Source organism: Nycticebus coucang, chromosome 10 (genome assembly GCF_027406575.1).
Source record: "Nycticebus coucang isolate mNycCou1 chromosome 10, mNycCou1.pri, whole genome shotgun sequence".
Lineage (NCBI taxonomy): Eukaryota > Metazoa > Chordata > Mammalia > Primates > Lorisidae > Nycticebus > Nycticebus coucang.
In genome coordinates this window covers 78,803,594-78,816,531 of record NC_069789.1, presented here as the reverse complement: position 1 = coordinate 78,816,531, position 12,938 = coordinate 78,803,594, and the positions used below count along the sequence as shown (strand labels likewise).

At 43.9% G+C, this 12,938-nt stretch overlaps 1 protein-coding gene across 1 annotated transcript in view; it reads left to right on the top strand.

The window, feature by feature from the left end:
- The window catches only part of LAMC2 (laminin subunit gamma 2), a 71,150-nt gene that overhangs the window by 20,570 nt on the left and 37,642 nt on the right, over nucleotides 1-12,938 (top strand). The window contains exons 2-3 of the mRNA XM_053607078.1: nucleotides 1,520-1,708; nucleotides 11,096-11,231. Coding sequence (XP_053463053.1) covers nucleotides 1,520-1,708; nucleotides 11,096-11,231 — 325 coding nt within the window. The remainder of the gene's footprint in view (nucleotides 1-1,519; nucleotides 1,709-11,095; nucleotides 11,232-12,938) is intronic.

Here is a 12,938-nt window from a genome sequence, read left to right as displayed (position 1 = left end):
TGGAACGACCCTCTATTGGGGATTTATAGGAAGAATGCCTTCATGCAGTGGTAAACTCGGTTCTTGAGAAGTAGGGTGGAATGGAAAGATGAGGCCTTTGGAGTTAGACAGACCTAGGAGCAAGTTATTTATCTTTGCCGTTTAGCTATGTGCCTTTAGGTACCTAGCCTCTCTGCATGTTTGTGCATTCATTAAATGGGGATAATATTAATAAAACCCATGTTGAAAATGTTAATTGTGAGAATTAACTGAGCAGATAAACGTAAAGTCCCAGAAACAGAGTGGGCCTTGGATAGATGTTAGTTGACTTCCCCTAGGTTACATGGCACCCAAAATAGCAAGAGAGTGAGTTTTAGAAATTATAGTAAGGCAGTCACTTAGGAAGCTCACTGTGTCCCCTTTGTTTCTTCAGAGCCTGATGCTGGGCCCACACGGGGCAGCTGCCCAGCATGTGTTGGCACATTTGTTGACTTTGTGGTCAGCACTCTGGATAAAACATGGCCCTAGAAACAGGCTGTCAGTGTGGCTGCGGGGCTGATGGAGACAGTGTGGACAGTGGGAGGAAAGCAGGTTTTGGCATCAGACAGAAGTTCAAATCCTAGTTCTCCCCTGGGTTGGGTTACTTAACCTCTCCAGGCTGCATTTTCTCTTCTGAGGCAAGGCCTGTCCCCTGTGAGGGAGAGAGGAAGGAGCATGTGCAAAGGGCTTGACATTCTTTCCTCAGGGGGATCCTCTGAATGATTCAGGGAGACAGATAACGAGGTCTGCATTTATAGACAAAGAAACAAGATTCAGAAAACTGAAATGACTTGCCCAAGGAAATAGCAGAACTGGTATTTGATACAATTCTTTTAACCCCCAAATCCATCATGTTTCACTTCTAAACCATGACTGAAACATTTTTTCAAGTGTCTACAGTATACCAGGTACTATGTTAAGTATTTCCATCTTGGTCAACACATGAGTGACCAACATCCATAGGATGAACTTCCTAGATACTTGGGAAAAGTCATTCTTAAGGGACTATAGTTCTTTTTGGCACCTGGCTTTGGGGGGAACATTCAAGGCACAGTGAGGGGGAGAAGACACCTGTCCAGATAGTCATCACCTCTTCACCTTGACCGTCACCAGAGGGACAGATCTTGTGGAGATTGACCGCCAGATACTATTAGCGTGACACACCTCTTGGGGGTGCTGAGGTCTTTCCCAGCTCACAGACTTGTTCAGTGTTTTAAAATGAACTCTGCAGATATTTAAATCAGGAATTTTCACATAAAAACATAATTTGAGGATTTTGGTTTCTTTTGAGGAACTAGACCGTCTCGTGACCCTGAACCTGCATTCCCCCTGGCAGCCACCCACCAATGCTCAGTAGTGGCCCACACTTCTTACCTCACTCTTTCAAGGAGTGTGAATGAACATGGAGCCCCTCATGCGTAATTTTTACCAATAATAACAAAAGAAGTGGGAGAATTGTCTCTAGGTTTTTTCTGACGATGTTTTTCCCCTTCCTCCCTAGACTGTGATTGCAATGGGAAATCCAGGAAGTGCGTCTTCGACGGGAAGCTTCACAGGCAGACAGGCAGCGGACTCCGCTGCCTCAACTGCCAGGACAACACCGAGGGCTTGCGCTGCGAGAGGTGCAAGGAGGGGTTTTACCGGCACAGAGACAGAGACCGCTGTCTGCCCTGCAACTGTAACTCCAAAGGTAGCTGAGAGAAGGGGGAAGGGAGAGGGAAAAGGGTGGGGAAGGAGGCAGGGAGCGAGAAGGTGGGAAGCAAGCAGGCCAGGAGGATGATGTTCAACTTCAGGAATAATTGGGACTCTACCAGGCTCTGGTCTTCTTGGCAGTTTCAATCAGAAAGGAAACAGCTGGGGTCTTTAGGAACTGTTGGCTTGAATTCTAGTACCAAGAGTCACATTATTAACTTTTCCAGGAAAATGAATCTGACCCAGGGACAGAGGAAGCTCCCACTTTTCCAGAGATAGTGCTTCCCATCCATGACTATTCCTTTGACCAGCCTCTTAAAAAATAAGGGATTAGGCCAGGCAGGGTGGCTCATGCCTGTAAATCCTAGCACTCCGGGAGGCCGAGGCAGGTGGCTCTGTTGCACTGCAGAGACCAGCCTGAGCAAGAGCGAGATCCTTATCTACTTTCATGGTGGGCACCCGTAGTCCCAGCTACTTGGGAGGTTGAGGCAAGAGGATCACTTGAGCCCAAGAGTTTGAGGCTGCTGTGAGCTATGATGCTAGGGCACTCTACAAACGACAGCAAAGTGAGACTCATCTCAAAAAAAAAAAAAAAAAAAAGATTAGAAAGATCTGTTTCTAGCACCATGCTAGGTGCTAGCAATATGAAGTGCTACTAATACAAGAGCCAAGTTACATAGAAAAATTAACTTCTTCCATAGGGTTGTCAACAAGAGAAAATAAATTAACAAATAGGAAGCAGCCAACCATTCTCCTTTGCTCACAGGAGAATTAGTTGGGGCTTTTTAAGTGCCCCACCCAGCCCTGCATGCGTGGAACTGCAGGTCTTTGTTGTGCATAGAGATACACATGCTATGATGTATTCATTGTGGGCAAACAGTAAGGACAAGTTAGTAAATAAAAAGAGAAAGCGGTTTCTTGCTTCTCATTGTTGTGATGCTTTACTAAGAAGAATTATTTCTTTTCCATTCAAATTAATATAAAAGATGTAAAGTCATCCTCCTTTTTAGTGGCTATATAGTATTCCATGGTAATCCATGCTGGTACGTGGGGGAGGTGAGAGAGGGAAGGAGGGAGGGGAGTGTGGGGCCACGGTGTGTGACACACCTCTTGGGGGCAGGACACTATTAATAGAGGGACTTCACCCAGCAAATGCAAGCAATGTAACCTGGCTTGTTGTACCCTCGACGATTCCCCAACAATAAAAAAAAAAAAAAAAAAGGGGAGAGGTGCTTTTGTAAATAAGTAGAGTTTTTTTTTTTTTTTTTTACTGCTTTGTTTGTTTATTATCTTGCTGGGCATCATCTATGGATCTGTGCTACAAGTGTTTTATAACATCATGTGATGAATATTAATCCACTTAAAGAATACAGCCTGTTGCATGGCAGTGACTCAATGTGGGTCTGTGGAACCAATTTATCGCTGTAGCTGAAAGAATCTTAACGTGGGCAGATCTGGGCGTAGCTATGAGTTGCTGGTAGAGTGGGTTGGGGGCCTTACAGAAAACTGGGGTGACCTTAAAGTGATATAGACCCATACCCACCTGAGCACTCCTAAATTCACCTAAGTTGGATGATGTAGTTTGAGTCAGATTTGCTTAGCTTTGGGTGGAGAATCAACATCCAGAATCTTTTGGACTCAGCAGCTTTTCCTATGAATCGAAGAACTTCATAAAGAAAAGTTAAAAGAAAAAATATTCCATTTCAATAAGCGTTTAACCTCTCTGAAGAGCTCTTGTCTCCTCAGGTCATGCAGTGTCACTGTGAGTCAGTGGACCTGCTTCATCCCAGCAAAATGATAGCTGAGAATGAAATTAGCCAGTAGTTAAAACTGGCTCAGCTGGAAAGCCTGGCCTGAAGACAAGGTTATAAGTCTCAGAGTAGATGACAAACCTGTCACCTGCCAAAGAGAGATTGCAGTGAAGGCTTTGTCACGCCATCTCTTGTGTTCCTCTTCCTGCTGCTCACCCAGCAGTAGTGAGCCTGGTTCTTTCTTTTTATTTGGGGAGTAGATGGAACCCAGTAATGATTTATATCTTAGATGGTAGCTAATATGTACTATGCATGGACTCTGTGCCAGGCACTTGAATTAATCTTCACAAATGATCTCATGAAGAGGGAGCTATTATTTTTTTCCATTTTACAATGTGAGGTAACAGAGACCTAAAGAGGTGGGGGGAAGAAATTTTTCCAAAGAGCTAAGGAGCAGAGCATGCGTTCGAGCCCATGTTTCCTGACATCAAAGATGATGATGTAGAATTCAGTGGTGGTTTATGGAGCCAGACAACCTGGGTTTAAATCTTGGCACTGCCACCACCACTGGATAATTCAGGGCAAGTTCCTTAACCTCTCCCTGCTCCAGTGTCTTCACGTGTGAAAGGGGGTTCACGATATTTACATCCCAGATAAAATGCAAAGGTAAAATGATGTTTGTGAAGTACAAGGTAGTAAAGCCTCATACAGGCCAAATATTTGGTTTAAAACTATGAACATTTTATTTAGTATTAACATTCCTGAGATGGCAATTTTTGACTATGGGGGCAACTAAAACCTAGAAAAGTTAATGAATGGCATAAAGTGATCCAGGTCTCCTGACCAAGAACAGTTCTCTATTATTTTCTTTATGTGAAAGGGGGAAAAATGCAGAATGGTGTTCTTCTATGCTCACAGACAGGTTTCCATGAATAATTCCTGGGTATTATTTCCTATGATCTAAATAAAATATACATCCCCCAAACATTTTCATAGATTAAGTCCTCCTCGGTTTTCATAAGCGCCTGACAACCTGTAGGTGTGGACACATCCTGCATCCCTTGTGATAGAGATGAAGGAACTGAAGCTTCATGGTCCACCCTGCCCGGGCTGAGCGACACGTTAGTGACAGACACTATTCCCACCACACACTGTTCTCAGCTACCCATTGGCTCCACAGATCACAGAGGCACAAATTTAATTACCTACATGACTTCTCAGTCTCCCAATTAGCCAGAGGATATTTTTCATTTTCAAATAATAACTTGATAAGGGATTTTGTTCTCTCTTCAATTTCAAATGCAGAAGAGATATCTTACAAAAAAAAATTCCATCATGCCACATATGGCAAAGGAGGCAAACAGCATTAATAAATCCCAAAGTGGGCTTGGTGCCCATAACTCAGTTGTTAGGGCACCACCCACATGCACTGGGTCTGGTGGGTTTGAACCCGGCCAGGGCCTGCTAAACAATAATGACAACAATAACAAAAAAAATAGCCAGGCGTTGTGCAGGCGCCTATAGTCCCAACTACTGGGAGGCTGAGGCAAGAGAATTACTTAGGATTGAAGTTGCTGTAAGCTGTGATGCCACGGCACTCTACCCAGGGCAACATAGTGGGACTCTGTCTCAAAAAATAAATGAATGAATGAATGAATAAATAAATAAATAAATAATCCCAGAGTGCTGACAGACTGTGTACTTATCTTTTTTTTTGTTGTTGTTGGGGATTCATTGAGGGTACAATAAGCCAGGTTACACTGATTGCAATTGTTAGGTAAAGTCCCTCTTGCAATCATGTCTTGCCCCCATAAAGTGTGACGCACACCAAGGCCCCACCCCCCTCCCTCCGTCCCTCTTCCTGCTTTTCCTCTCCCCCCCCATAACCTTAATTGTCATCATATCAAAATTGAGTACATAGGATTCATGCTTCTCCATTCTTGTGATGCTTTACTAAGAATAATATCTTCCACTTCCATCCAGGTTAATACGAAGGATGTAAAGTCTCCATTTTTTTTAATGGCTGAATAGTATTCCATGGTATACATATACCACAGCTTGTTAATCCATTCCTGGGTTGGTGGGCATTTAGGCTGTTTCCACGTTTTGGCGATTGTAAATTGAGCTGCAATAAACAGTCTAGTACAAGTGTCCTTATGATAAAAGGATTTTTTTCCTTCTGGGTAGATGCCCAGTAATGGGATTGCAGGATCAAATGGGAGGTCTAGCTTGAGTGCTTTGAGGTTTCTCCATACTTCCTTCCAGAAAGGTTGTATTAGTTTGCAGTCCCACCAGCAGTGTAAAAGTGTTCCCTTCTCTCCACATCCATGCCAGCATCTGCAGTTTTGAGATTTTGTGATGTGGGCCATTCTCACTGGGGTTAGATGATATCTCAGGGTTGTTTTGATTTGCATTTCTCTAATATATAGAGATGATGAACATTTTTTCATGTGTCTGTTAGCCATTCGTCTGTCATCTTTAGAGAAAGTTCTATTCATGTCTCTTGCCCATTGATATATGGGATTGTTGCCTTTTTTCATGTGGATTAATTTGAGTTCTCTATAGATCCTAGTTATCAAGCTTTTGTGTGATTGAAAATATGCAAATATCCTTTCCCATTGTGTAGGTTGTCTCTTTGCTTTGGTTATTGTCTCCTTAGCTGTACAGAAGCTTTTCAGTTTAATGAAGTCCCATTTGTTTATTTTTGTTGTTGTTGCAATTGCCATGGCAGTCTTCTTCATGAAGTCTTTCCCCAGGCCAATATCTTCCAGTGTTTTTCCTATGCTTTCTTTGAGGATTTTTATTGTTTCATGCCTTAAATTTAAGTCCTTTATCCATCTTGAATCAATTTTTGTGAGTGGGGAAAGGTGTGGGTCCAGTTTCAGTCTTTTACATGTAGACATCCAGTTCTCCCAACACCATTTATTGAATAGGGAGTCTTTCCCCCAAGGTATCAGACTGTGTACTTATCAATTTCCCATAAAAAGAACAATAAGACTTATTTTGTGGGGATGACTTTGTGGGCCCAGCAACAGGGCTGAATTATCTTCAATTCTTGTAACCACATGTCTAAGCCTTGATAACCTTTTTGGATACTTCGAAATTCACTGTGTGGGTGGGTGTATGTGTGTATTTTGTCCTCCGTGACACCTAAATTCTTGAGGTCTGTAGGGACATCACTGAAATTGGACTTAGTCTCTTAACACTGTCAGTATATTGTTCAGAGTAAAACATTTGAGTTATTATTTGAAACATGTCTTTAAATGCAAGTATATATATATTTTAAAGCGTTCTCAGAAGGAAGCAAACTTTCTTGGTCTAAATTTTGTAATTTTTTTTTTTTTGAGACAGAGTCTCACTAGGTCACCCTCTGTAGAGTGCAGTGGTGTCACACCTCACAGCAACCTCAAACTCTTGGGCTTAAGTGATTCTCTTGCCTCAGGCTCACAAGTAGCTGGGACTACAGGTGCCTACCACAACACCTGGCTATTTTTTTGTTGTAGTTGTCATTGTTGTTTGGCAGTCCTGGGCTGGATTCAGACCCGCCAACTCCAGTGTATGTGGCTGGTGCCGTAGCTGCTGAGCTACAGTTGCCGAGCCAACTTGGTTTAAATTTTAAATATCAATTGTTTTTGAATACTTTCCTGGTCCTCAAATGTAGGTAGACTGTATCAGATGAGCCCTGAAAGTGATTCTTGGGACGCAGATTTGAAACAGGAAGCAATTTTTCTTTCCTTCTTTTTCTTTCTTTTTTTTTGAAACAGAGTCTCACTTTGTCACCCTTGGTAAAGTGCTCTGGAGTCACAACTCACAGCAACCTCAGACTCTTGGGCTTCAGTGATCCTGTTGCCTCAGCCTCCCAAGTACCTGGGACTATAGGCACCCATCACAGCACCTGGCTATTTTTAGAGATGGAGTCTCACTCTTGCTCAGACTGGTCTCAAACTCCTGAGCTCAAGGGATTCACCCACCTTGGCCTCCTAGAATGCTAGGATTACAGGGGCGAGCCACCTCGCCCTCCCTAGGAAGCAAATTTTCATCTGTTCTTTAAACCCAATTCTTTATAATCCCTTGGTGTAGTTCATGATGTGGGATTAGGGCAGATGTTTTTTTATCTTAGTGCAGTGGTTCTCAACCTGTGGGTTGCAAACTGTATTAAAGGGTCGCAGCATTAGGAAGGTTGCGAACCACTGATTAGTGGGGCACTGTGAAAAGCCAGTGCTATTACTTTAGAAGTTTTAGAACATGAAATAGTCATATTCACAGTTAGTAACCTCCGCCATGCAACTGTGCAAGGCTTGAAGAAAGCCTCAGTGATAATATAGCCATGCATTGCTTAAAGACAGGGATATGTTCTAAGAAATATGTCAGTCGGTGATTTCAGGGTTGTGCAAACAGAGTGTACTTGGACAAACCTAGGTAGTGTAGTACTACATGACTGGGCTGTATAGTATGGCATATTACTCCTAGGCCACAAACCTATATAGTATGTTAATGCATTAAATACTGTAGGTTATTGTAATACAAGGGTAAGTGTTTATGAAACATATGTAAACATAGAAAAGGTAAATCTAGCACTTAGTATAAAAGATTAAAAAATGGCACATTGCTATAAATGGAGCTTGCAGGACTGAACACTGCTATAGGTGAATCAGTGAGGGAGCAGTGAATGTGAAGCCTGGGACATTACTGTACACCACTGTGGACTTTATAAACACTGTACACTTTACCTACACTAAATTTATAAAATATAACGCAGTAATAATTGCAATATGAGGTTATAATAGCTGAGATGTCACTAGGTGGTAGGAATTTTTTAGCTCCATTAAAATGTCATGGAACCAGGCCAGGTATGGTGGCTCACACCTGTAGTCCTAGTACTCTGAGAGGCTAAGACAGGCAGGTGATCATTTGAGCTCAGGAGCTCAAGATCAATCTAAGGGAGATTGAGACCCTGTCTCTACCAAAAATAGAAAAAGTAGCCAGGCATCATGGTGGGCACCAGCTACTCGGCTGAGGCAAGAGGATCACTTGAGACCAAGAGTTTGAGGTCACTGTGAGCTGTGACACCATGATGCTCTACTGAGAGCAGCAAAGTGAGATTCTGTCTTGAAAAAAAAAAAAATTTATGGAACCACCACCACATATGCAGTCCAACATGACCAAATTGTCATTATGCATGACTGTATACTAGTATGGTATAGAAAATATACTAATGTAAACACATCGCTTGAGCACCTACTGTATGTGAGGTGCCGGATTAAGCACTTCATGCATATTAGCGTATATTGTTTATCCTCATGTGAAAGAAGTGATAAGTATACAACTTACCCAACGACACACAGCTAATAGGAGCCAGCGCTGGTATTTGGAGATTTGTTGGATTTCACAGCCTGGAGTCTACCTACTTCCTTGAGATTCCTCGTTTTCAAGATAGTATCTAACGGAACACTGTGTTCCTCAAGATAATAATAGATATTGCCCATAGGAGTGTCAAATAATGTTTAGAGACATTGACATTAAAAAGTTAAATGCGGGGCGGCACCTGTGGCTCAGTGAGTAGGGCGCTGGCCCCATATGCTGAGGGTGGCGGGTTCAAAACCGGCCCCGGCCAAACTGCGATAAAAAATAGCTGGACGTTGTGGCGGGTGCCTGTGGTCCCAGCTACTGGGGAGGCTGAGGCAAGAGAATCGCCTAAGCCCAGGAGCTGGAGGTTGCTGTGAGCTGTGATGGCACAGCACTCTACCAAGGGCAATAAAGTGAGACTCCGTCTCTACAAAAAAAAAAAAAAGTTAAATGCGCTTCATGCCTCCTGAATGTAGTATGTTTTTAATTTCTGGAAGATTTAGTATGTATACTAGTATGGTATAGAATAGTAATAGTATTTACTATTTCTCACTCTTTTGAACACAGAATACTTATTCTTCACGAGATGACAGGTAATACCTCTCAGAAGAGCGTTCTATAGGATAACCTCTTTTGGTTATTTGGGTCAAACCCAAAAGCAAATTACAGTCTTGTTCACCTTATAAGAATGATTCAGTTCTGAGAAACTGTGGCAGGAAAGGTTTTCAGAAGTTAAAAGTGTAATTACCATTAATTTGGATGGAAAAAAATGTGTGTTTCTGGGTCCCCAAATAGAAATTCATTTATGTGGGTTTTTTTAATTCATTACAGAGAGCCCTGTTCTACTTTAATGTTACTTATCAGAGCATAATTCAAAAAGGAATTTTCCTTCTTCACTGTCTGCTGACAATTTACGGGGCAATGAGCTGCCTTCTCTCAACACCAACCCCAATAGCCTGTCTTGCTTCTCATCTTGCTAAATGTGCTCTTGCTTTAAGCTCTGGAAGCTCCCCACTGACCTTCTCCCCAACCCTCCCCAGACTTCCCTCCTTGGGCTTCCTCTGCTCCCTGCTTGGCCATAGACTGTGTCCTGAGACTTCTTCCTCTCTGACCATCCCCTCCCTTAGATGACAGGCTCCATCTCTGTCTTCTCTCTGCCCCTCTCTGTCAGCTTAGCAATTTCCAGGAGCTGGGAGGGGAGCTGGGTCTCTGGACCCCAGTACAGGAGGGGAGGAGATGAGGTAAGAGTAGGGTCTCATGGGCCATGATATGAAGTTTGTGTTTTATTCTACTTAGAGTGGGGAGCCACCAGAGGGCTAGATGATCTGAATTACATTTTGAAAAGAGCACTTCAGGCTCTTGGCCATAGACTCTGTCCTGAGACTTCTTCCCTATTGGGAATGGAATGTGGAGAGGCCTGGACAGAGGGAGGGAGGAGAGTGTGAGGCCGGATCCAGGTGGGAGAGGCCACAGCAGGTGTGTGGAGGCAGGTGGGAAAAAGTGGTCGGATTTCACAGTGCTACATTTTGTTATCCTGAGCAACTCCTGTTTTTCATCAATATTCAATCTGAGAGGACCTGTTTACAAATAAGAGGGTGTCTATAAGAAACTGGTGCATAAGACTCTGGTACACTAATCAGATAGGTGTATTGATCAGCTGAGGGGCATTGTTCAGCTGAGGGGCACTGATCAGGTGAGGGGTACCAATCAGGTGAGGAACACCGATCATGGGAGGGGTGCTGATCAGATGAGGTGCACAAGGCCCTCATTCCCCACTGGCTGATGCTCCATAGGCAGGACTCCAGGCAGGTATGTCTTTTTGATTAATATGCCTTTTCATGCTTCTAAAAATCATACCATATAAGTACTAACCTTTAAAAGGTGGCTTTCGTCTGCCAGATATGAGGGCGAATGTTGCTCACTTTCTGATCCACACTCTCTTCTAGAAGACTGATATGCCCACTCACAAATTTCCATTCTTCTTGAGATCTCAAAGTTCTGGTGGTCTTTTAAAAAAGCAGTGAAGTCTATGCTACCTAATGTCAAAATCAGAGCAAATACGCAGAGAAAAGTGCTTTTACAAGTACTTTCTTGTCTCCCACTAGAGAAGACATCCTCAGCTGCTAGAACTTTCCCTAGTGTGTGGAAGAATACTCGGGTGGTAGATAATTGTGGTAGTTATGTCTTAGTGTTTACTGAGCTCCCATAGGGTGACAGTTGCTTCCTAATGCTGCACAAAGTAAATATTTCCTTTTCTTCTTTTCTTTCCCCTGCCTTGTGTGTTACAGGTGCTGTTAGTGCTCGATGTGACAACTCTGGACGGTGCAGCTGTAAGCCAGGTGTGACGGGAGACAGATGTGACCGCTGCCTGCCAGGCTTCCGCATGCTCACGGATGCTGGGTGCACCCAAGACCAGAGACTGCTGTGAGTATCTGGACCCCACCGTTGCTGTCACCAACTCACACAATGACAACAGTGTTAATGGCAGCCACTTTCGCTTACAGAGCACCTATTGTGTGCCATACACTGTTTTGAGTAGTCATGTGGGCCATTTAATTTAATCCTCAGGACAACCCTAAGAGGTTGGGGTTATCACTATACTCATTTCAAAGATAAGAAACTTAAACCACAGAGATTAAGCTGCCTGATGTTACTGGGGAGGGTCCAGAACCCCTGCTCTTCACCATGACATTTGCTTCCCAGATGAACTGGGATGGAGGTACAGAGTCCTTCGAATTCTAACATGGGACCAGTGAGTTTGGTGTAGAACTGTCCTGCATAATGTTTGTTGCCTCTAGTTTGCAATATTCTCTGTCTCTCTTCAAATTCCTTTGTGGAAGAAGATGGATTATATATGTCACAAAACTGGTCTGCAGAGATGCAGAGCTGGCAGGGGGTTGGGATGGCTAGAGGGAAAAGAGGTTGGCGTGAAGCATCTGTGGGAGGGCCACCCACAGAAGTGCTCCCTGTCACTCTGCCAGCCCTGGCCCTGGCAGCAACCACCCTCCAGCCGTACCTGCATTGTCCTGGCTGTCTTGGTCTCACTGGGACTTTGCAGAGATTATTCTCTTCTGCCCTTTTCATGATTCTTTTAGATCATCCTCAGAGACCCTCCCCTGGCCCAAACTGCCTTTGCAACCCTTTTAAAACCTGAAATTTAAAACCTGCTGGCTACCTCCCTTAGTTCCCCCCCACTCAGATTGAAGTACAAAGGGATCAAGGCCTATGGGGCCACAAGGTCCTCCTCCATGTCCTCTCTGCCCATGCCCAGGCTTTCCCTAGGCATCTTGCCCCTCTGCTCCTCACTCTCTGCAGCCATACCAGCCTTCCTCTCCTCTGCAAAGAGCCCAGCGAGTGGCCTTGGCCCTGGCTTTGAACACTCTGCCTTCCCTGAGCCTGCAGAGCTTTCTGGGCATCCCTTGTCTCTCCAGAGACCTCCCCTCATCAGCCCCCTCCCCTCCATATTCTGACTCTTGTTTTTCTCAAGATCTCTTGTCCACTTCTCCCACGTCCAGGGGGCCCCAGTGCAGCTGTGGGGGCTCATGCCTTCCTGCCCAGCCTGGAGATTCCTAACAAATGTGGTTGTGTCTGGTTTTTCTCAGTATCTCTCCCCACTTCTAGGAACCCAGTAGATGAGGAATGCATGTCTGTTCAACAGTCCCCATCAGTAACGGGGAGGGAGCTAAGAGAGGGAGGAGGCTTCAGTTGAAAGAGCAGGAGCAGGAGAGGCCATAAGCCTGACTGAACCTCGTGTCTGTCAAGGGTACTCCAGGCTTGCGCAGGATTTGGGTGGGTCATAGGGCAAGCAGAGGAGGAGCAGATCATGGAAAAGATGACACACCTGGGTTTAGAACCGTGAGGTAGACACATGATTGTGTGCAAAAAAGAGTGACAGAGACAGGGAAGACTGTGCAAGAATTAAACGAAAGTGCTGATACCTTCATTGAGAAAGTCTTGTCTCACACACACACAAAAGTCAATCAAATCCAGCAATTCTATCCCTAGGTGTATGCCCAAGAGAAATGAAAGTGTATATGTCTACACAAAAACTTGTATACATGTGTTCATTATAGCTAAAAAGTAGCACCAAATGTCCATCAGCTAATGGATAAATGAAAAAAAAAAATGTGG